At 46.0% G+C, this 23,684-nt stretch overlaps 1 protein-coding gene across 2 annotated transcripts in view; it reads right to left on the bottom strand.

Moving 5' to 3' along the window:
- LOC128342148 (elongation factor 2-like) overlaps positions 1-23,684 on the bottom strand; it is a 62,200-nt gene that overhangs the window by 11,630 nt on the left and 26,886 nt on the right. For both annotated transcript variants that reach the window (XM_053289073.1, XM_053289072.1), the window contains exons 9-14: positions 18,715-18,910; positions 18,132-18,390; positions 15,599-15,706; positions 14,072-14,425; positions 12,454-12,636; positions 8,288-8,420 (exon numbers count right to left, since the gene is read on the bottom strand). In XM_053289073.1, coding sequence (XP_053145048.1) covers positions 8,288-8,420; positions 12,454-12,636; positions 14,072-14,425; positions 15,599-15,706; positions 18,132-18,390; positions 18,715-18,910 — 1,233 coding nt within the window. The remainder of the gene's footprint in view (positions 1-8,287; positions 8,421-12,453; positions 12,637-14,071; positions 14,426-15,598; positions 15,707-18,131; positions 18,391-18,714; positions 18,911-23,684) is intronic.

The raw sequence follows: 23,684 nt of genomic DNA, 5'->3' as shown, positions 1-23,684 counted from the left end.
TTCACTTGAGTCACTGTCGGAGTTTTTTCCAACTATTTCCCCCTCCTCCATGCTTGGCTGTCTTCCCTGATGCCTAGGTAAACTGAAACTCACCTTTGAAATGTGACAAATACTTTGGGGTTGCTGGCCATTGAAGAAAACTTCCTTCCTAGCATCATCACCTACTTGCAGTAAAAGTGATGCAAACAAGGGAGGGCATAGTTGTACAGCAGACATCTTGCTTTTAATCTAAACTATGGGTGCTTCTAGACCTGCTATTTAACTGGCAAGCTCTTTCAAAAAAGCCAAGGAAGAATATAGTTCCATAGTAGAAGACATCCCCTCTTCTGCAGTGCTGAAAATGAGCTTCAATACCAAGAAGTGAACTAAAAATGGCTTAGAAAAGAACATTGGACTTAGTGTGACAGGTTCTTTCTCCATAGTGGAGAAACAGCCTTAGCACCGTACCTCCCACTTGCTCTGAAAAGGTAGGGCGTGCACTTCAACATTTCCCAAGATCCTGTGGGAAATGACTACTCCCAAATTCAAATATGATAAAAGCACCATTCAGATGTTATTTAGGGGAGGCTGTACTCTTATCACAAGTCCCATGTGGGACTTACCACAAGTCCCATGTGGCACTGTCAATCACTGATCTCTCCCACTGCATCCCTCACGCTTACAGTGTTCTTTTAAAGAGACTAATGCTGAAAGCATGATGGCGGGTGCTTCCATGACTGGAAGGTTCGGGCACCTGAATAACGTCTGAATCTGGCAAAAGCTGCAAAGAACAAGGGTCTACAACACCTAACAGCCCAATTAAGTAACTTTAACAGGAAATGCATCAACTAAGCTTGGAGTAGGAAGAAACAATGAAAAAATAAGCAAAGTGGAAATCTTCAGAAATTAGTTTACCAATTGAAGATTAAGAGTCAAAAAACCACCCTCTACCCCTGCTAACTGGGCAAAGAGGCACCTTTTAAACATGGTGATTCTCTTTATTTAGCAGGGGGAGAGCAACTGGCCCTATCCACCCCCAGCCCAATACCTCAAGTGACTGTTGCTGGTGTCTATCTTATGTTTCTTTTTAGACCGTGAGCCCTTTGGGGACAGGGAGCCCTCTATTTATTTATTTATTTATTCATTCATTCATTCATTCTCTATGTAAACCCGCTTTGGAAACTTTTGTTAAAGTGGTATATAAATGTTGGAGTTGTTGTATGACTGACTTGGGTAGAGCATAACTTTTTGCTCTCTTCCCTGCTATCACGGGCCCAGAACATGGACTGCCATTCCAATCAAACTGCATCCTGAAATAAACGATGAAAATAAATCAGCTCTGAAGCTTCTTCTGTGCTGGAAAAAACCTCCTGTCATCCAGCCCACCTCCACCTGGATGCTCTTATCAAGATTGTCTTTGTTCCTAGGGATGGTTGCATAGGCTAAGCTAGAGTGCACCCTCTGTGAGGGAAACGTTGGGAATTTTAATTTTTGTGGCCCAACTATTTAACTCAGAGACAGATTTCTGCAGGGAGTTGCTGTCCATTTACAGTGGGAAGACTTCCTGATGGGAAGTCTTGCACTCTTTGGCTTGGATTTACCACGGCTGTTTCGGTGGGGGATTGTGTGGCTCCGGCAACATTTCCAGCCAGCTGCGACCAGGCTTAGAAAGGAGGATCCACAGGTTGGGTGGCCTAGCAGTCTTTGTGTTGGACGTGTCCGTAAGGTCTGTCTTGCAACAGCTACATCCAAAATTTTGAGTCAGAAGGTTCCTTGAAGAGGGAGCCTGCAGGGAGACAACTGGGTCCACTGTCACCCACAATCTAGTTCACTTGGTTCTCGGTTGCTGAGGCCAGGGACATCTCATGGGTTATCCTCTCTCAAGAGCTCCAGGCAGGACAGAAAGTAAATAGTTAAAAAACTAAGCCACACCCACTAGAGCCTGAGGGGGATAACCCCACCCAGTTCTTTCTGTCCTCAGCAAGCTCCATGGCAGCGTTTTTCTAGCTCTCTCTATTTTCTGCTGATATTGACTTCCTAACTACAGTATTCTGTTCTCCAAATCCTTTTTTTCTGTCCCTGATCTTTATTACTTGCTATTATCTGAAAAGAAAAGAAAGAAAACCACCCTTCTTTTGTCTGTTTCTCTCCCCACCACAATTCTCTCCCCCCTCATCTCCTCTTTCCTCTCCGTTGCTTGGAGCCAGTCAGAGAGGTACAGAGCAATTTCTCCAACAAGGGGAAGAGTTTGAATGTTTTCAGCCTGGGAGGCTTCAGGGCCGTTTGTAGGCCCCATTGGTGCAGGCTGCTGCAAGCCCTGCATAGCAAGGCCGCTTTTCCAACCTCCCGAAAACCTCCTGAAAAATTCGCCAGCAGTGAGTTGACGGTCCGTGATTGGCCGTCTCTCATCTATGGGCCACGGAGTCCCCCCTGGAAGGGCGTAATTTTACCGCGTCGGTGACAGCCGCTCTCGAGCCGCCCGTCCCGATTGTCGAAGGGGCCGCATCGAGTATCCAGCCTTCGGGCTGCGAGACTCGCTCTACTGCGGCCCGGCGCGCCACGCTGCTGCAGGCAGCTTGAAGTGGCTGTGAAGAGCGCTTTGGGAGGCTCCCTATTGCCAACGCCCCACCAACCTCAGAAGAGATTAGGCGGATTGGCGAGCTGGCTAGCAACCTGACCGGCAGGGCAGCGAGGCCATCACAGGCATCTTCTGTTCCTAAGATGGTGACGGTTGCGAAGAATCCCTCCATTTTACCTGAAGGAGCCGGTAATGTAAAAGGGAGACAGTCTCTAAAAGGGCGGGAAAAGCCTAAGACTGTGACTATGTTGTTTGGCCAGCAGGGGGAGTCTGCTGCAGAGACTGGGCCTAAAGAACCCAGTTCTAACTCTGCTGTTTTACCTAAGTCTGTGCTGCCACCTGAGTAGCTGGCATGGTTTCGCAATGCAATCATTGGCACCATCTACCAGGTTAGGCCCCCTAAGAGGAGTAAGAGATCCACAAAGGGGAGAAGGCATAGATCACCCAGTGTGAGCTCCTCACCTAGCGAGTTTGTCAGTCCTTCTCCCAAGAAGGCCAAAAGCAAGCTTAAGCATAGTGAGCTGGGCAAGTTGTCTGGCAAGGTGGCACGGGACCATTCCTCTGATGCTTCTGATCAGACTCTGGGGGCCCTAGGGGTTTACTTGCACCTTAAAAAAAAGGGGGGGGAGTCATTGCAAACTCAGAGAGGCCTAATCTGCCTTCTGACCCTGAAGACCCAATTAATGCAGGAGGAGGTTTTGATCCGGACCCAATGGTCTGGAGGGGAGGACACTGGTGATGCCTCAGTGTCACAGCACCTCTTTGTGGCAGAGGACTTCAGCCCACTGATGTTCAGAATTATTAAAACAATGGGACTGAGGCTGGGCAGAGTTTTGACTCTTGTGCTAAAGGGGACTTGGTCTTTCCTAGAGCACACCCCAAGGACAGGCTGATGCCCATGCCAGAGTTGTTTGTGGATGTAGTCAAACAGGAATGGTTGACACCAGCTTCCAGCTGCAAGGCTGTGTGCATGGCTAACAAACCTTATTCTTTTCAGCAAACCACTACAGATATGTTGAGGACACCAAATGCGGATGCCCCGATTTCGCAATTGGTGTCAGATTCCTTGGCATCTCGAGAGGGTGAGTTTTCTCTAAAAGACATAGCTGACCAGAAGGTCTAGCTGTCATTTAATCGTGTCATGAGAACGTGTGCCTGGTGGTCCGTGCAACAGCGGCAGCATCCAGGGCAGCCCGTGACTCCTTATTATTGGTGGTCAATCTTCTGAGTGATCCTCCAGGGGACCCAGTTAAGATGTGACAGCAACTATTCAAGATCCAGAAGGCGCAGGCCCTTATAGCCGATGCCACTCTTGATACGATTAGATTCTCAGCGCAAGAGGCGGTTTCATCATTTGTTGGCAGACGCCACTTGTGGCTCAAAATTGGACAGGTTGGTTCTACCTCTAGGCTAAACCTTGCTACCGTCTCTTACGACAGCAAGAAGCTTTTTGGTGAGTCTGCCCTACAAGACATTCTTGTAGAATCATCTGATAAGTGAAAGACAATGCCTTCAACCAATAAAAAGACTGATAAACAGCCTTTTAAAAGGCCCTTCCAATACAATCGGTCCTTTCATAGCTTCCGGCCCTTCAGGGGCCAGGACAGAGATACAAAATTCCAGAGGGGATCTTGGAATCCTCAGAGAGCACCCTTTAGAGGGTTTGGTACCTACAAACAGCAAGCTGCTCAGTCAAAGCAGCAAAAGCCACTACAATGACTTGAAGCATTTCAGGCTTGGAGGGCATTTGTCTCACCTCGCCCCAGCCTGGGAAGATTAACCTCAGACAACTGGGTTCTGTAGCTGATCCATCACAGCTACAGGATAGAGTTTCACTCCTCTCCCCCTGCTGCTTTATCCCCACTCTAAGGTCAAAAGCATTCTCAAAGCATTTGCCGATAGTCTAGGCAATCCAACTCCTCCTGGACATCAGGGCAGTGGAGCCAGTGCCTCTGGCACAGGAGGGAGAGGGAGTTAAAACAAAACAAACAAACCAAAACAGCAAAACAAACACCTCTATCCTATTTACCGTCCCAAAAAGGGACAGTTCAAGGAGAGCTGTTTTAGACTTAAAATTTTTTGAACAGATGGGTCCACAGAACTCATTTCCAGATGGAAACTCTAAGAGCAGTTTCAGAGGCACTCTTTCATCTGGATGTGCTCGCGTCCATAGATTTAAGGGAGGCCTACCTGCATCTTCCTATACACCCGGAAAGCAGGCAGTACCTTCGGTTTAGATATGCTGGAAGGCATTTTCAATACAGCAGCCCCTCATGTCTCCACAAAGTTGTTGGCACCACTGGTGGCGCAACTCTGTCAGAAAGGGATAGTCAATTGTTGCTGCAGGCGAGATCTCTCCCAGAGGCAGAACAGGACTTGGTCCTTAACTATCGCAACACTCGAACCATGGTTTCATCATAAATGGAGAAAAGAGTCAATTGACGCCATGCCACAGGCTGCGCCATTTGTGGGTAATCATAGTTACCTTAGTAGACCGCCTCTTGCTTCCACCAGACAGGTTACAGACTATCCAGACAGAGGTTCACCTGGTCCTAGCGAATCCAAGAGTTCCTCTGGCTTCCTTGTCAAGACTGCTGAGCTTGATGGTGGCCTCACCAGACTCAGTTCCGTGGGCTTGAATTCATCTGCACAACCTCCAGTGGTTTCCCCTACCCCACCAGAAGGCAATCGTAAGGAAGTGTAGACTGCTTATGAAGTTGCCACCAGACCTGCGTCACTCTCTCCGCTGGTGGATCAACTCCAACAACCTGAATTGGGAAAAGACCTTCTTGGACCCACAGATGTTCATCAGAACAACAGACCCAAGTTGACAGGGGCTGGGGAGCCCACTGCCTCAACCAGTTGGCGCAGCAGCTATGGAACACGGAGGAGCGTTCTCACAACATAAATTGGAGGGAACTCCATGCAATTTGCCTAGCGCTACTAGCATTCCAGGAGATCATCCAAGGCACTGAAGTATTTGTAAAGACCGACAATACGACGGCAAAGGCATATGTAAACAAGCAATGGGGGTCCAGGTCATCTCACCAGGAGGCTGTCCTTCTGCTGTCTGGGGCAGAGAGCAACCTTCCTTCCCTGATGGCACACCACATCAAGGGAGAGCTGAACCTGTTTGCAGACTGGTTAAGCTGGGCTGACATCCAACTGGGAGAATGGGCTCTAAATCCATCAGTTTTCACCCAGATAACAGAGAAGATGGGCATGCCCGAGGTAGACCTCTTCATGACTCCGAAGAATGCACAATCCCCAGCGTTTATGCCTAGATTTCCATGCAGGGAGGCGATGGCAGTGGATGCCCTATCCAGTCCATGGCCAGACGCTTTCCTTTATACATATCCTCTGACACCTCTGTTGGCCAGAGTCCTGCAATGGATGTGTCTTCGAGCAAGAGTACTCTTAGTGGCACCATTCTGGCCCAGGAGACCCTGGTTTCCAGAGCTCCTCCATCTGGCGGTGGAGCCACCTTGGGAGTTGCCTCAGACCCCGGACCTGCTCCATCAGGGTCCAGTTTTACACCCGGATCCATGTTGGTTTCGGCTCATCGTTTGGAAACTGAGTGCCGAGTCCTGAGCCAACATGGCTACTCGGAGGGAGTTCTCAGCACTATGCTGGCGTCGTAAAGTCCATCGACAGAGAAAATTTATCAATATACATTGGGAGCACTCCTTCGCTGGATGTCTCGCAACTCCGTTCCGAAGGGCACGGCTAAGTTATATCATCTCCTGCTCTTCTTACAAGAAGGGTTCAAGAAGGGACTATGTCCGAATACCCTGCAACGGCAGGCATTGCCGTTGATGGAGTTGCTCTCAGTAGAAAAGACAAAATGTCTCAGTCACATCCTCACCAGCGTAGTTTCTTTGAGGTGTCTCGCTGATGTCACCTCCAACAGTGCATACGTTACCCTCTTGGGAACTACATACTGTCCTCAAGGCATTGCAAGCTCACTCCTTGGAGCCTTTGGCAGCTATTCTGATCAGGATCTTACAGTTTAAATTGGCCTTTTTGGTGGCCATCACTTCAGCAAGGCTCTTCTCGGTGCTGCAGGTGCTGTCTGTAAAACAAGTCACATTGTATATTTCAGAAAGAGGCCATCAGGCTCATTCCAGACCCCTTCATGAGGCCAAAGGTGGTGTCCCCCTTCCACCCATCGCAAGATGGGTTCCTACCTTCATTTTGCCCCAAACCCGTCCATCCTATGGAGCGGAAATGGCACAAGTTGGACGTTAAGCGATGTCTTAAGGTCTATATTAGACGCTCAGCCTCATTCAGATTGTCGGACGCTCTGTTTGCATTCCATGGGGGTCCCAGATTCCTCGACCAGGATTGCAACGTGGATTATAGCGTGTATATCGATGGCCTACAAGGTTCAGAAGTTGAGGCCACAAACGCATCTCTTTGCACATTCTACTAGAGCAGCAGCAGCATCAGTGGCGTTTTCCATTAATGCACTGGTTGAAGAGATCTGCAAGGCGGCCACCTGGGCATCGTCTTCCACTTTCACCAAACTTTACAAGATCGAGGATTTCGCGTCTGCCCGGGCAACCCTTGGCAGATGGATCTTGCAACAAGTTCTTCCTCGCTAGTAGACCAGAGTGCTCCCACCCGAGTTGGACAGCTGTGGTATGTCCCATGAGATGTCCCTGGCCTCAGCAACCGAGAACGGAGCATTGGTTTCACTTACCGTGAAGGCTTCTTCTGGTTGCTGGGGCCAGGGACATCTCGGCCCACCCAGTTGTGATTTTGCGCTCTGGTCTACTTTTGTTGAAATGGTGGAGACTGACATTTAGTTTCTACAGTTGGTTGCTACACTCTGTTATTCTGGAATGTTTAAAACTGTTTATTCTGACCTGCTGTTTTCTACTGTTTTGTATTGCCTTTGTCCTCTTATGTCTCGGCCCGAAAGAACTGGGTGGGGTTATCCCCCTCAGGCTCTAGTGGGTGTGGCTTAGTTTTTTAACTATTTACTTTCTGTCCTGCCTGGAGCTCTTGAGAGAGGATAACCCATGAGATGTCCCTGGCCCCAGCAACCAGAAGAAGCCTTCACGGTAAGTGAAACCAATGCTCCGTTTCTGCCCCCTTCTCCACCCTAATACAAGAGCACAGGTAGAAGAAAGCAAGGGATCAGTCCTTGGACAAACAAACAAAAATCTGCAGCAAGCTTGGATTGAAACTGGGAGTGGCTACCTCCTGCAGGATCCTGGGCAAGTTTGCAATTTACACAGCCCTGTCTTTCCAGAACACATGGGAGGCACAACTCCCTTGAAAACGCTGCCATTTCTGGCAAAAAACTTCAAATGACAACCCCTCTGGAAGTTTTTACTTACATGAGCAACTTCAGAACAGACTCTTTGGGGGGAAATTACAACATGGGTACCAGTGTGGCTCGTTAGTAATTATAATTTAAATCATGATATCTAGTGATCACTGCATGCAGTTGGGCCTCCAACTTATCCACATCTCTCTCCCACAGTGGAAGAGGGCATTTAATGGTACCCTTCAAGACTAACACCTATTGCAGCAGAAATGTTCAGGGAGCCTATTTCCTCAGAAGCGTTATCAGTTGATAGATATACATGACTAGAGAAACTGCAAAATATAAACGGCTGAGAAATGTCAGAGGGACAGAGACAATATTTACATAGGCAATTCATTACGTGTGTTGACTTGAGAGCATCTTACACTTCAGCAAGAAAGGTAGAAACCTCTTACCAAAAGATTCATTGACAGGCAGGTATGCTTTGACCACAAACATTGGGGTTCCAGCTACCTGGGACTCTTCAAAGACATGGCCACGCTTCCGGTTCAGCACACCATAGATGCCGCCAACCACTTGTTCTGGGCACTAGGAAGAAAAAACATCTGCTGAATTAGCTAGGGCAAGTTACACAGTTTAGCTACCCAGGGTTAATTCAGCTAGCTTCAGAATTGAGCAGAGATTTGAGTCTGGATTTCTTGCATCCAGTTATATAGTCTATAAATGGAAGGGCAGAAATACAGAAGGATCTGCATTATTTTTTAAAAAATAAATCAGGTGATACTTCCTGGAGATTTAAGGTCAAGCATCCAAAAATGAGAAATCCTGATATAGCCAACAAATGAGGTTTTTCAAGTCCCAATCTGTACACATAGTAGCTTGGTAGACACATTCACTACCTCACTGATTGACTCTTGCTCTTTCAAGCTCCTCCCATCCTGTCTCTTTCTCATTCTGCTCTTCCATCTTAGCTTCTTACTCAACTCATCTGTTTGCATTAATTACATCTTGCGATGAAAGGTTCAATTTAATGGGAGGAGAGCTGGTCTTGTGGTGGAAAGCATGAATTATCCCCTTTGCTAAGCGAGGTCCACCCTGGTTAGCATTTGTATGGGAGACTACATGTGTGAGCACTTAGGGTATCCCCTTAGGGGTTGGGGCTGCTCTGGAAAGAGCACCTGCATGCTTGCATGCAGAAGGTTCCAAGTTCCCTCCCTGGCATCTCCAGAGAGGGCTGAGAGAGACTCCTGCCTAAAACCATGGAGAAGCCACTGCCAATCTGCGTAGACAATACTAAGCTAGATGGACCAATGATGAATAAGGCAACTTCCAATGTAATTTTGTGTTACTACTCAGTACTATCAGCAATTAGGAATCCTTGTGCATTTTCTAAAATGCAAGAAGGAGCATAAGAGGCATACTTGTTCATTCCCGTGACCACCAATGTATGAGCACTGAGAAATGCATACCGAACAGAGAACAGACAGGGACTTCACCAAGCAGCTAGTGAATCTGCGAGACCTTACAGCAGCATAGGCAGAGGGAGCATAACAACAACTATTACTAGAACCTTCTGCAGAATTTTTATTGCAAAGCATTTTATAATGCTCTGAGAAGAGCATTGCTACTAAGCCAAGCGTAAGAGTAATCGTTTTGCCCTGGGACTACATAGTGAAGCCTTGCCTGGGTTGGCATTTGAACCCAGATCTCCTTTGTGCATGTTCAATTAATGGGCAGAGAAGACGGAAAGAGCTTAAGGGCAAAATAATCCCTCACTCTAGTGTCTTGTGCTCCTTACAAGTACTGTTGGAGGGACTATTCCACCTGCTTGAAGGGTGCTAAGCTAAGGACTCTCACTGCAGAAGCTCAAGAGTAGTATGGTAGGCACTCATGTTGAAGCTCTGATTGTTCTCTGGAATAGAGAGATGGCTCAGGCAGTTGACATGATCACTCTCAAGTGCCCACTCCCACAAAGCAGAGCCCGTGTAGCGCCTTGGTATACACCTGTGCTGAGGGCAATGAAGCAAGCTGGGAGACGGCTAGAACATAAGTGGAGGAAGACTTGGGGTGAGTCTGAGAGAACACAGGTTAGAGCTCACTATCGAGCCTATTCTGTGGCAGTGATGGAACAGAAGAAACTTTTTTTTTTTGGTCCACCATTGCATCCTCCCAATGTGGTCCAGCAGGGCTTTTCCAGGTGGTGCAGAGCCTCTTGAAATCTGGCTCCGGGCAAGATGTGTTAGAACTCTTGGTAGCATGCTGAGACGCATTTGCCCAGCACTTTGAGGGTAAAGTTGTTCACAATCACTATGAGTTGGACTCTACAGGTGATGCAGTGTCATTGGGAGAGGTGTCCAGAGTACCTCCTGATCCAGTTTTGGTGTAAGAGCTTCAATTATTGGTGCCCAAGGATGTGGAGAAGGTGTTCAATTGAGTTTGGCCAACCACGTGCATGCTTGACCTTTGCCCTTAATGGCTTCTTAAATCTAGTAGAGAGGAAACTTTTATCTGAGTCCAGCAGGTTCTAAATGCCTCATTGAGAGAGGGAGTGGTCCCAGCTCAGTTGAACGAAGCTATTATTCAACCACTCCTAAAGAAACCTAGTCTGGACCCACAGACTGTCAACAACTATAGACTAGTGGCCAATATTCCCTTCCTGGGTAAAGTGCTTGAGTGTGTAGTGGCTGACCAACTCCAGACATTCTTTGAAGAAACAGATGATCTAGATCCATTTCAATCAAGCTTCTGGCCTGGTTTTCAAACAGAAACTGCTTTCTGTGGGATGAACCCTTGTGGAATGACCTGTATATAGGGAGAAACAGACAGGGGGAGTGCAGCCCTGTTAATTCTCTTGGCAGCTTTCGATACCATTGGCCATGGCATCCTTTTGGACAAGCTGGCCAAGCTGAGTGTGGGAAGCACTACTTGGAGGTGGTTCCTTTCCTACCTAGAGGCCCTTTTCCAAAAGGTGGTGCTTGGGGGATTACTGCTCAACCCCTTGACAGTTATGCTTTGGGATCCTGCAAGGTTCCATTCTTTTCCCTACCGTGTTTAACATCTACATGAAACCACTGGGAGAGGTCACAACTGAGGTGCCATCAGTATGCGGATGACATTCAGTTGTATCAGTCTCTTTCATCAGATGCAGGTGGGTCGGTGACTGTCCTGAATCAGTGCCTGGATGCACTAAATTGACTGAATGAGGGTGAACAAGTTGAGATTCAATCCAGACAAGACAGAAGTACTGCTGGTCGGTGGTTCCTCTGGCCGAGTGAATGATGTTCAGCCTGTTCTAGATGGGGTTGCACTCCCCCTGAAGGACCAGGTTCACAGTTTGGGGGTGCTCATTGATCCAGCACTGTCACTAGAGGCTCAAGTGGCCCCTATGGCTCAGAGTGCCTTTTGTCAGCTTTGGTTGATACACCATGACCTTACCTGGGCAGAGATAGCTTGGCCACAGTTACTCACGCTCTGATAACCCCTCGCTTAGATTACTGCAATGCATTGTATGTGGGGCTGCCTTTGAAAATGGTCCGGAAACTGCAACTGGTACAAAATAGGGCTGTGAGTTGATTAAATGGGACTGGACGTTTTGAGCATATTATGCCAGTGCTTCGTCAGCTGCACTGGCTCCCAGTCCGTTTCCAGGCCCAATTCAAAGTGCTGATTCTAACCTTTAAAGTCCTAAATGGCTTGGAAGTGGGTTACCCGAGAGAGCGCCTTGCCCCATATATCCCGACCTGGACCTTAAGATCTTCTTTGGAGGTCCTGCTCTGAGTGCCAAACGAGGTGAGGCAGGTGGCTACTAGGGAGAGGGTCTTTTTGGTGGTGGCACCCCTTATGGATCAGCCTCCCCAATAAGGTTCGCCTGGCACCATCACTTTGTTATTTTAGATGCTAGGTAAAGACCTTTCTGTTCACTCAGGCTTTTTAAATTTGATTTTTAAAATTGACTTTAAAAAACAAGTTTTAAAATGGTTTTGTATTATATTTTGTATTCTCTCTGTGTGTGCGCACACACACACACACGTGTATTTATGTGTTATTATTATGTGTTTTATTATTAAACACACACACGTGTTTAAATTTATTATTATTATTATTATTAGTTCTATTTCTATACCGCCCTTCCAAAAATGGCTCAGGGCGGTTTACACAGAGAAATAACAAATAAATAAGATGGATCCCTTATTTGGACCCCCAAAGGGCTCACAATCTAAACTCCAGAAAGCATAGCCTATCTATCTATCTATCTATCTGATTTATATATCGCCCTTCCAAAAATGCCTCAGGGCAGTTTACACCAAAATAAAAACAAAGCAATTAATCATGTAAACATTAAAATCATTTAAAACCAGTATTACAAATTTAAAACCATAAATCTAATTAATAGCCTGGGTGAATAAATGTGTCTCCCTTATTTCAACAGGGAGCGCATTCCAAATTCCATGGAGCAGCAACAGAGAAGGCCCCTTCCCAAGAAGCTGCCAAATGAGTTGGCAGCAACCGCATGCAAACCTCTCCAGACAGGCAGTGGGGCTCATGGCGAAGAAGAAGTTCTCTTAAATACCCAGGGACTAAGCTCTTCTATCTTTCCTTGAAGCCAAACCTAGGAACATACCTGAATCTCTACAAGATAAATGGGTTCCATCAGTCGGGGCTGGGCTGTAAGAGCAGAGGCATACAGGACCCTCCTCGCAGTTGGGATGATTTGCCCGCCACCACGATGGATGGCGTCAGCATGGAGAGTAACATCGTGAATGTCAAAGCGAACGCCTCGCATGTTCTCCTCACACAGAACACCCTGCAAGCCAAATAAGGAAGAAAATACTGTATTTGTGACATTATAGTATTTTAGTGATTGAAAAGCATTTGTGAATTCACCTGGCAAGATAATCACCTGCTGCTGGTTAACTTACTGCTAGTAAGTTAATACACTTAGAGAAATAAAACAGAGTGCAAAAATGTTGACCTACATCCAAACTAGCAGCTGCATGTAGGAAACCAAATTTGGGATTTACCGAATAAGTTCCTTCTCTGCAGTGAAATGGAGTGTATCTATTAACAGATTGCTCCTCACACTCTCTCCAAAGGCAAAGCCAAACAGTTTTCAATTCTGAATGCCCTCAAGTATAGAGGCAGTCATCCATGCTCCCAGTTATGGATGTCTGCAAACTATCCAAGACGACAGAAAATTATGACACAAAACAAAAGGAAAGATTTGACGGAGCTCTGCTAATAGCCAGCTCTTTGGAGTGAAACAAATGAGTGTGGGCAAGCTCCTCACTCTACTTGAAGGCATTCAGAAATGACCACTGATTGCCTCCATTTTTGGAGTGAGTGGGAGGAGCATCCCATTTATGGACTGCCCTGTAGGAGAATGCTTCTACTCACACAGAGGCGAAGGGCAACTTTTGGCAATTCCCCATTCCCTCTGTGTGCTGTGTGCACTACTCAAAACGATGTCCCTGAAAGGGACCTTTCAGGACATATTTTCAGAAAGCACAGGCAGCTGCAGTGAGAAGAAGAATCTGAAAGTCCCCCCTCTCCTGTATGTGCTCAAAAGGTATTCCCTGTGGATGTAGGCCATTATTTATGTAACTTTCATGACGAGGAATTGCCATATCACAACATAAAATTTTGCAACTGTGAGATCCATAAAAACCCTGAATCAAACATCTGCAGGCATAACCCCTGCTAACTGGGCAAAGAGGCACCTTTTACTGTGGTGATTCTCTTTATTTAGCAGGGGGAGAGAAACTGGCCCTATCCACCCCCAGCACAGTACTTCCAGTGACTGTTGCTGGTGTGTGTCTTATGTTTCTTTTTAGAATGTTAGCCCTTTGGGGACAGGGAGCCATCTTATTTGTTATTTCTCTTTGTAAACCGCCCTGAGCCATTTTTGGAAGGGCGGTATAGAAATTGAATTATTATTATTATTATTATTATTATTATTATTATTATTATTATTATTATCTTTGTAGCAATCAAAGTGAGGATTGCAGATGAAGGTGCTCAGATTTATTCACAGAGAGATTTAAGAAAGACCAGTTATTTTAAACACAGGTGGAAACAATATCTAATGTAAGATCATATCCCTTCTTCAAAAAGAAGGCGGGGGAGCCTTTAGGAAAAGATAGATGGCTAAATTGTGCCCTATCCAATGCCAGTGAGGATAATTTGGTTTGCAGAATACTTCCAAAGTGTTGTCTAGGGTGTGACTTTAGTGCCAGACCTACCTCTTTGGTTGCCCACTGGAATCCAGCCACCACACTATCTTTGATTTCATTGAGATACTGGACACCTTTGGTGATGTCTACCAAAATATTGGGACCTGTTCCATCGGGTCCAAAGCACCAGATCTTCCGAGCTTCAGACACATCCCACTCATACTTCTCTGCCAGGTAGCGAGCTCGCTGCTTCAGCTCTTGGCGAGAGCTGACATCTCCTTTGTCAATATCTTCTGCCAACCCATCAGGGAAGGGGCGTGCTTTCATGTACAGACGGTTGTGTTTGTTGGGGGATTTGGATAAGCACATCTGGTTTGACTCTTCACAGACAGTCTCTCGATAAGATACCACAGGGTCTGATTTCTCCAACATGAAAAAATTCAATCAAACACAGTCCCACTTTCATAAACAATATCTACTGTATGCTAAAATCAATCAACACTACCCAATTGCACAATCCATAGTTCCTACCCCACTTGCATTTCAACCTGGAATGAGAGAAAAGAGAGTGTCCTAATACTTTCTTTCTGGCCCCCGGCCCCCTGCTACACACACACACACACACACACACACACACACACACACACACACACACACAGAGTCCCCAAATAAGAACTTTATGATGTTAAAAGCTAATGCAATCTTGGGCTACATCAACAGATCCACAGTGTCCCGATCACAAGTAGTAACTGTCCCAATACATTTTGCATTGGTCAGACCTCACTAGGAATACTCTGTACAGTCCTGGGCACTGCATTTTAAGAAAGACACTGATAAACAAGTAGGTTCAGAGGAGAGCAACAAAGATGGTGGGGGTTCTGGAAACCATCCTATGAGGAACTGTTAAAAGAGCTAGGTTTGTTTAGCCTGGAGAAGAAACGATAGGGGGAATCAGACAGTGGAATAGTCTGCCTTGCACAGGGGTGGGTTTTCCTTCACAGGAGGTTTTTAAACAGAGGTTGGAGGGCCATCTGTCAGGGATTCTGTCGCAGACTCCTGTACTCAGCAGAGGGTTGGACTAGAAGGCCTGAAGGTCCCTTTGAACGCCAACATTCTATTATTTTGTGTGTGTGTTCAGACATCCTCCAGAACAACAGAAACATCACTTCAGTTACTTCTCATGCATTCTGCAATTCTGCATATATGGCACTCACTCAAAAGCTAGTATCTGCTATAGAAATTAATCTTGTTGAAAATCCCAACCTTAGTAACAAGTGCACAGTTTAGCAAATACTCAGAGGGATGATGGAGAGTTACGGCTCTTGTACATTACTCAGCACCTTCTTTGTCTCCTCTCTCCTTTCCAAAGAAGAGAGTCAAAAATCTACCAAATTCTTCAGAAACAAAGAAGTGTTGGTAATTAATTCCTTGGGTTACTACATTATTTATCTGACACAGAAAGAAACCAAATCATATAATTTTCATTAAACAAACAAACACACACACACACACACACACTCACTCATCACTGTCGGCCAATCTGTTGCTTACACACATCAAACCCACCCACCCAGCTGTCCATTTGTATTTATATACCTTGATTGGGATACAGGCATGGTCCTCTTCCAGATCTTTGAGGCAGATTTCTAGATGCAGCTCACCAGCACCAGCAATGATGTGCTCCCCAGATTCCTCAATAATGCACTAAGGGACAGAAAAGATTGTTTATGATATAGTTCTGCTTTCAAGAGAAAACATGAAAGTCTGATTACATGAAAGCCTTTACATACTCCTGATAGTCCACACTGTGTAACACGATACATTTCTGCACCGCAGTTTTGAAAAGACCTCACTTTACTTGCATAGGAGTTATCATGGGGAAATAAAATGGAGTTAGATTACAGTGTGCCATTCACTAATGAACTCCAGCAATCAACTTACCTGTCAAAGGCAGAGTCCTTGCCAGTGCAGCCCTGCCTTTCCAATGCCATGGCCTGTGGCTAGTGCATTAATAAGTGGACCAGACAATTCAGAGAGGACCACCCAATACCAGACACTTCATAATGCAAATACTTAATAATGTAGCACACACACAAACAAGTTACATGCGCAGCCTAAAATTCAGGCCTGAATAGGTCATGCTAACAACTATTTATTTAGAATCTGTATCCTGCCCCTACCTAAGGGCTTGGGAGAGGTGGTAAGAAGTTTCTTCTAAAATATCCCTTTGGCAGTGTGGAGGGAGTGGGGAATATCCAGGATTTTTCTGGATTCTAACAGAGATACTCTGAGTGCAGGTGCTGGCTGTTTTTTTTCACCCTCTTCTCTACATGGAGGGAGCAACTTGACTCCACTCTTAAGTGCACATCTCCCATCTGGTCAGGATTTTCCTTTCCTTCCAGCTCTATTATCCATTCATATGCTTCCAGACACATTGTGGTACATCAGGAAAGCTAAGGCACTTGCCAGGGATGGGCAGTAATTAAACTAATTTTCATGCAGTTGAATAGTAATTACTTCCATAAAATGGTTAAAAAATACGCAGTAAAATCATTTTTGTTAGTAATTAACTACTAACAATCATAATTCCATCCATTAGGAAAGCATTATTAAATAGTTTATTATAATACTGAAAATGCCACAGAAATGCCAAATCAATCACTAAGAAAATACAGGCAAGCCTGCAATTACCAGCAAAAGGTCTGGCAATCCTCTATTTCATTCCTACAGCTAGCTGCTAGACACATGTTCGATGTGTACCATTTTCAAGGGCGGGCAGCTGCACCCAGAATATTCTAGCAGTTTATTTAGTCTGGCTCAGAAAGAGAGCAATTGCACTCACCAGAGCAGCGCGAAGACCTACAGGGAATTTGTTGTTTACAGGCCTGCTTTGACAATTTGCAGGACTCAACTGTCCAGGAAAGATTATTATTTGAGTTTAAAAAAAACAAAAACCCCACCCAACAACTAAAGTCCCTAAACTCCAGTAAACTATTTTGTTTGACCTATTTCATATTTTAAAAATTTTAAACCTTGGAGTGGGTGGGGGGTAGGAAAGTAGCTTACCAAAAAAATTAGTTCAAAGCAACTCCAAAAGTAATTTCAATTGTAGTGAACTAGCAGTTAAAATTACTTTTTAGATAGTAAATAGTTGTAGTTAAACTGCTCTTGAAATAGTTCGTGCCCAACAGTGGCAGTTACAATTTTCTCATCAACATTATAGCAGAAAAGGTTTATTACCAAACTGATTTCCAAGTTCTCCTAAATGTTTCAAAACATGTTCATCATCTTCAAGGGAAACCTCTAAATTAAGTGATGACAACAATGTTCTCATCTAATTTATTACGTTGGATGTTTATTCTATTCTTTCTCCAAGGAGCTCATCGTCTTCAGCTTGGAAAGAGCAGCTTCTTTATTATCAGCAAGCCTGAACAGAAAGTTGTTTTTCTATTACTCTATACTTGTTGAATAAGTTCATTTACTTTGAAGTAAAAGGGAAGAGTGAATTATTTGGAAATGCATTTATTCCATTTATATTCCATTTTCCTTCCACAGTATACATAGGATTCCTAGGCAATTTCCCATCCATGCGCTAACCAGACCCAGATCAGCCTAGCTTCAAGCAAGGTTGCTGCATCATGCGCCTTCAAACCATGATGGGAAACTGGCTGGGGAAGAAACAGTTCCTGTACTCTCATTCTGTGGTGGGGTGCAGCCTTCCTTCTGTTAGCAGTACAATTTCATGATGCCCATATACTAGGCTCCCTCTCTTCCTTTAAGACTCCTTTTAAAATTCCTGTCCTTGGCAAATGTGTAGTATTTATGAATGGGCTAGGTCTTGTACTAGATCTTGTACTCACCCCACACCACCTCTTTCAAAAAGGCCACCATCAATTCAGTCCTTAGCTGGGAGGAATGGAGTGGCCACATTAATCAGACAACTGACTACAGATTTTAAAGACTGGGATGGAGATTTCTAACCAAGTTCTCAACAAACCTATCATTACTTCTGTTAAGTGGCATGCTTACAAATGCTATCAAGAAAGTGACCTGAGATAAACTCTATCTTTCAACAAAGCTCCACTGCAAAGCAGCAATTCTAAGTCACAAATGTACAGCTAACACTCACCTGGACCATAGGGTCAGACTTGGCAAGACGCTTTAGACCTTCCACTAGTTTTGGTAGGTCGGCGGGGTTTTTTGCTTCAACTGCAACACGCACAACTGGGCTAACACTAAATTTCATCACTCTCATGTTGTGGGCATGTTCAAAGGTGGTAATGGTGCCCGTCTTCACCAAAAACTGGTCAACACCAACTAGACCAACAATGTTGCCACAAGGAACATCCTCAATGGGCTCAACATAACGACCCATCATCAAAATGGTTCTACAAAGACAGAGGATGGGTAACAATCCTTGAATATCTACTATATCATTGGAAGTATATTTTTTTAATTAACCTTTTCACATAAAAGGTATTCTCTATCATTACCTTTTTTTTTTTTTTTTAAGTCTACCATACCTTTCAGTTACTAATTTTCTGCTGGAGATGCAGGAAAAATAAAAAGGCAAGGGAAAAAATATTTTATAAAAAAGAAAGATGGCACCTCCTCCTACCAGACTCCCCCCATAAAAATAAAAGGTGTTTCATAATATTGTAATTTATTTGCATGCACTCATTTTCAGAAGCAGCAATGCCATCCCTGGCTACCTTTGAATGGGCTTTAGGTAGAGATCTTCTTTCTTTCCTGGAGTATAGTTTGGTCCCATGATTCGAACTTTCTGGCCTGTGGAAACAATACCAGAGAAGACTCGCCCAAAGGCATAGAAACGGCCTTTGTCTGATGTGGGGACCATTTTAGAGATGTACATCATCAAAGGGCCCTTTGGATCGCAGCTCTTAACACCTGCAGCAAAACAAGACATAAATTGGAGCATTGGTTCACATACTGTGAAGGCTTCTTCTTGCTGCTGCATCCAAGGGCATTTCCTTGAGTGGGTTATGATTCTCCACGTGACCCCTAAGGCAGGACTATGCAAATTAGTTAGTCTTTAAGAGGTAGAGGATTATGGCCCCACCCAGTTCTTTTAGGACAAAAAACCCAAGAGTACTAAGAAGAAAATACAGTAAACTAGGAGCAAAAACCACTCCAAAAATTGGGGGGAGGGGGGAATTGGAAAAACTAATGTAATGTCTGATTTAAAAAATCTGTAATAATATTTTAGGGGGAAAACGATGGTGTCCCCAAAAGTGGGAACCATAGGAGCAGCTCTGTGTTCCAGGCAGATAATTTAGAGATACTCTCCAAGGGACAGTCCTTGCGGAGTAGGCACGGGTGTTAACAAGCGGAGGTCGAGAAGCCCTTGGATGCAGCAGCAAGAAGAATGCTCCATTCTCTGCTGCTGGCATCCAAGGGTGTCTCCTTGAGTGGGGACATACCACAGCCCTCAGCCCAACTAGTGGGGGAGCACTCCCGCCTACTCTGAAGGAAGGACCTGTTGGAGTACCTGCCTCTCAAATGCTGCTTGAGCAGAGGTGAAGGTATCCAATTTGTAGTGCCAGGTAAAGGTTGATGGAGCACTCCAAGTAGCCACCCTGCAAATGTCCTGGACTGGAGCATTAGTAGAAAATGCATCCAATGTGGCAGCCGCCCTGGTCGAATGGGCAAACACTTTAGTGGGGGCCTTAAGATTCTGAGTTTCATATTCCAGGGCTATGCATGCCTTAAGCCACCAAGCTATGGTGGCGGAGGTCACTGCCTGATGCATGTTTCGGAGCAAAAAAAGAGATGAACAACGACTCCATATTTCGGATGAGTTTTGTGCATTTTATGTAGGTCTTAAGGCACCTACGTACATCCAGCTTGTGCCAGAATTTTTCCACAGGATGAATCGGTTTTGGACAAAAGGATGGTAACATGACATCCTGGGACATATGAAAAGGTGAGGACACCTTGGGCCAAAAAAAGGGGTTAGATATGAGCTTCACCGAATTTTCTGAAAAAATGCAAAACTGTCTGTGAACTGAAAGAGCCTGGCGCTCAGACACTCTATGCGCCAATGTGACGGCAACCAAAAAAGCGAGTTTTATGGTCAGGAGATGTAAGGCGATAGATTGGATTGGCTCAAAGGGAGAACTCTGTAGAGCCTTCAAGACTGTGTGTAAGTTCCATGTAGCGGAACGGTGCACCACTCGTGGGGATAATAGGGTTGCTCCCCTGAGAAAGCGCCTTAAGTGTGGATGTCTTAGATCTCATTTCCAGGGGATCAAGGTGCTCCAAGCTATTAGGGCAGTGGCCTGTCATTATAGTGTGTTTGTGGAAAGAGCCTGGTCCAGACCATTTTGAATGAACTGCAGTAAATGTTGCATGGCAGCCGCCCCTTTAGGGACTCCAGGGGCATCTGGAGGCCAACATCGTGTCAAGCACTTTTGAAGAGTAGCCATGCTACTTTAAGAGGTGCCATTCAGTCTCCATGTGGCTAGCTGTAACCAGTCTGGATCTGGATGGTGCACTGGCCCTTGTCGGAGTAGATCTGCTGTGACTGGAAGCATCAGATGTTCTACTGTTGCCAGGTTTCGGATTTCTGAAAACCAGGGTCTGTGAGGCCAGAACGGTGCCAGTAGTATGACCTGGGCCTGGAGGAATTTCACTTGTTGCAGAAACCGGGCAAGGAGTGGGGTCAGCGGAAAGGCACACAGGAGATCCTCCAGCCATGGTGCCAACAGAGCATCCAACGCTTCCGCTTGAGGGCAAGGGAACCTAGAGAAGAAGCGCAGTACTGAGCATTTTCTGGAATTGTGAACAGATCAACTGACAGGTGGCCGAAGTGTTCCGATACGAGTCTGGATATGTTTGGGTTCACTGTGTTCAGGTCACCTTACATGTGGTGTGCTGTCAGTGATGTCACGTTCTGGTCGGCCCACTGGATCAGGAGAGGTGCTTCTATCTGAAGAGACTTCAACCTGGTGCCCCCCTGGTGATTGATGTGTGCTTTCGCTGAGGTGTTGTCCATTCAGACTAGGTTGTGGACTATGTGATGGAATGCCAGAAGTGCGAGACAGATTGCTCTGAGCTCCAGCCAGTTGATGCTGTGTCATTTTTTGGTGGTTGCCCACTTTCCTTGAGCTGACTTGTGGAGACACTGGGCTCCCCAGCTCTGTTTGCTTGCATCTGTGGTGACTGTGACCCGTGGGGGGTCCAGAAACCTTTTCCCCACGGAAAGGTGTGGAGGCATAATCCACCATCTCAGAGATTGTAGCACTTGGGATGCAAGGCTCACTTGTTTGGTGAATTTCACGGCAATCTCCTGGTGATGAGGCAGCAGGAACCACTGTAACGGCCATAGGTGGAAACGCGACCAAGGTACCAATTCCAAGGTTGGCACCATCAGTCCCAGGATCCTGGAAAGGGAGAGCCGTGACATGGACTTCTTTAGTAAGGCCTGATGGACCTCTGTCTCCAGGGTGGCTCTGCATTCTGGTGGCAAGATGAGCTTGTTCTGTATTGTGTCTATTATTATGACCCCCAGGTATAGTAGCTGGTGAGAAGGACGCCTCCTGGAGATCTTTGTGTTTGGAGGGTATGCAGGAGTTTGGGGTGGCTATAAAGCAGTGAGGTGGATACATGGTCAACTCTATGTAGTGGCCCCCCTTTACTATGTTGAGTACCCAACGATCTGAGGTGGAGGCATCCCAAACGTGTAAGTGAGAGGAGAGGCAACCACTCAGAGGCAACCCGCCCAAGTCAGGATTGCTATTTTGCCTGCTTGCCCTGGGCAGAGAAGGTAGCCCATTTCCAAAACCGTCTGGAGGGTCTGGATCTGCCCCAGAAGGGACGTTGGGACCTGAAGCCCGCTCCCTGCCAGTGAACGAGGACCAAAAGGGGCGAAAGGAGTGGAAAAACCACCTCCCCTGTGGGCAGTCCAGTTTACGTGATGAGAAGGGCATAGCCGTCTTCTTATCCTTTGATTCCACTAGGGTGTCGTTTAAGGCTGCATCCCTGAAGAGCTTTCCCCATCAAAACGTACTGTGGCCAGATTGGTCTTAGAAGCAGCGCCTACGCACCAATATTTCAAGAACAAGTTCCAGCAGCCCAGCACTGAGGCAGGTCCTGCCCTTGAAGCAAATCTCAAGGACTCAAGAGTGGAATCAGAGATGAAGGCTTGTGCCTTGTGTAATTTTAACAGGGTTTGCCTGCAATCGTGCCAGGTCAGAGACTGGGCCCTGGCCTGGATTAGATCATCCAGCCATATGTGAGACAATCTGGTCACCATGGAGGCGGCTGAGGCTCTCATTGCTAAGGCGGCGGAGTCATGTGACCTTTCCATAGCCTCTTCCATGCGCCTGTCTGCAGTGTCTTTAAAAGCAGACTCTCCGTCTCTGCTCAGAACCGAATTAGAGACTATTTGGACCCCGGGTGCATCTGTGAGGGGCGTATTAAAAATCCCGCCCCCTGCTGGAAGGAGTACAGCTTTGTGGCTATAGTTACCACCTTCCTATTAGAGGCAGAAAAACTCCATTCCCCATTAACAGTCTCAATGAAGGGCTTAGAGAGTGGGAGAGTCACAGTATTTGTCTTTGGTCCAGGAAAAACCATAGCACTTTTAGTCATAGGCTGGGATTCCGGAGGATTAAGCTGGGTCAGGCCTAAAGCATGAATAGTCTTGGACATCAATGGGGCAAAGTCCAATGACTGGAAAAGTATCTGGGGAGCGTGTCCTCTGGTTCCTGACCATCTGACCACTCTCCTTCCTCTGTCTGGTTGGTCAGGGTCTGTTCTCCCCAAGGGGTCCCCAGGGTCCTCTGGAGTGTCTCCCACTGGAATTGGCTCATCGTCTAATGGAATAACTGAAGGGGTTTTGTTTGGGGGTTGGTGAAGGTTCCTGCTTGGAGGTCCTACCAGAATTCCCTCTAAGGTGTGTGCACGTGTGCGTGCTCACAAGTTTTTGATGTTAATTTTAGATCCCGCTCAGGTTGAATCAGGAAGGCCCATTCTGAATGCACGTGTGCACATATTGTCATTATACTGCTGCTCAGAACAAAATTCATTCCGCACACAGATGAAAAAAATTAAGAGAGAACACTGGGTCCCGCAGGAGTTCTGCATGTGGGTCCCTGGGGTCTGGTGAATCGTGATCGGAGATTTCAGAGGAATGGGTACTCTTTTCCCTCTGCTTAGACCTATGTAAATGTAAAGTGTGCCGTCAAGTCGGTTTCAACTCCTGGCGCCCACAGAGCCCTGTGGTTGTCTTTGGTAGAATACAGGAGGGGTTTACCATTGCCTCCTCCCATGCAGTATGAGATGATGCCTTTCAGCATCTTCCTATATTGCTGCTGCTGTACCAGCAGGGATTCGAACCGGCAACCTCTTGCTTGATAGTCAAGCATTTCCCTGCTGAGCCATTAGGTGGCTGCTTAGACCTAGACCTCCCTTTTTTTGTCTTTTTAATGTGCTTGCGCTTTTTCTTTGCCTTCTTAGGGACTGGAGCCTCAGAAACAGAGGATGAGGTGCTTGAGGAAGGTGACTGTTCCCTTCTGTATCTTTTTCACTTTTTAGATTTTAATTGATCATAGCACTCAAAAGAAAGAGCTAACAGATCTTCAAACCATGAGCACCAGGTAGGTGGCATATCAGAGGGCATTTCATCAAGGGATTGCGGCGTTTGAGCAGGCTGGGCTAG

Source organism: Hemicordylus capensis, chromosome 2, assembly GCF_027244095.1.
Source record: "Hemicordylus capensis ecotype Gifberg chromosome 2, rHemCap1.1.pri, whole genome shotgun sequence".
Lineage (NCBI taxonomy): Eukaryota > Metazoa > Chordata > Lepidosauria > Squamata > Cordylidae > Hemicordylus > Hemicordylus capensis.
This window is presented reverse-complemented; position numbering and strand designations above follow the sequence as displayed.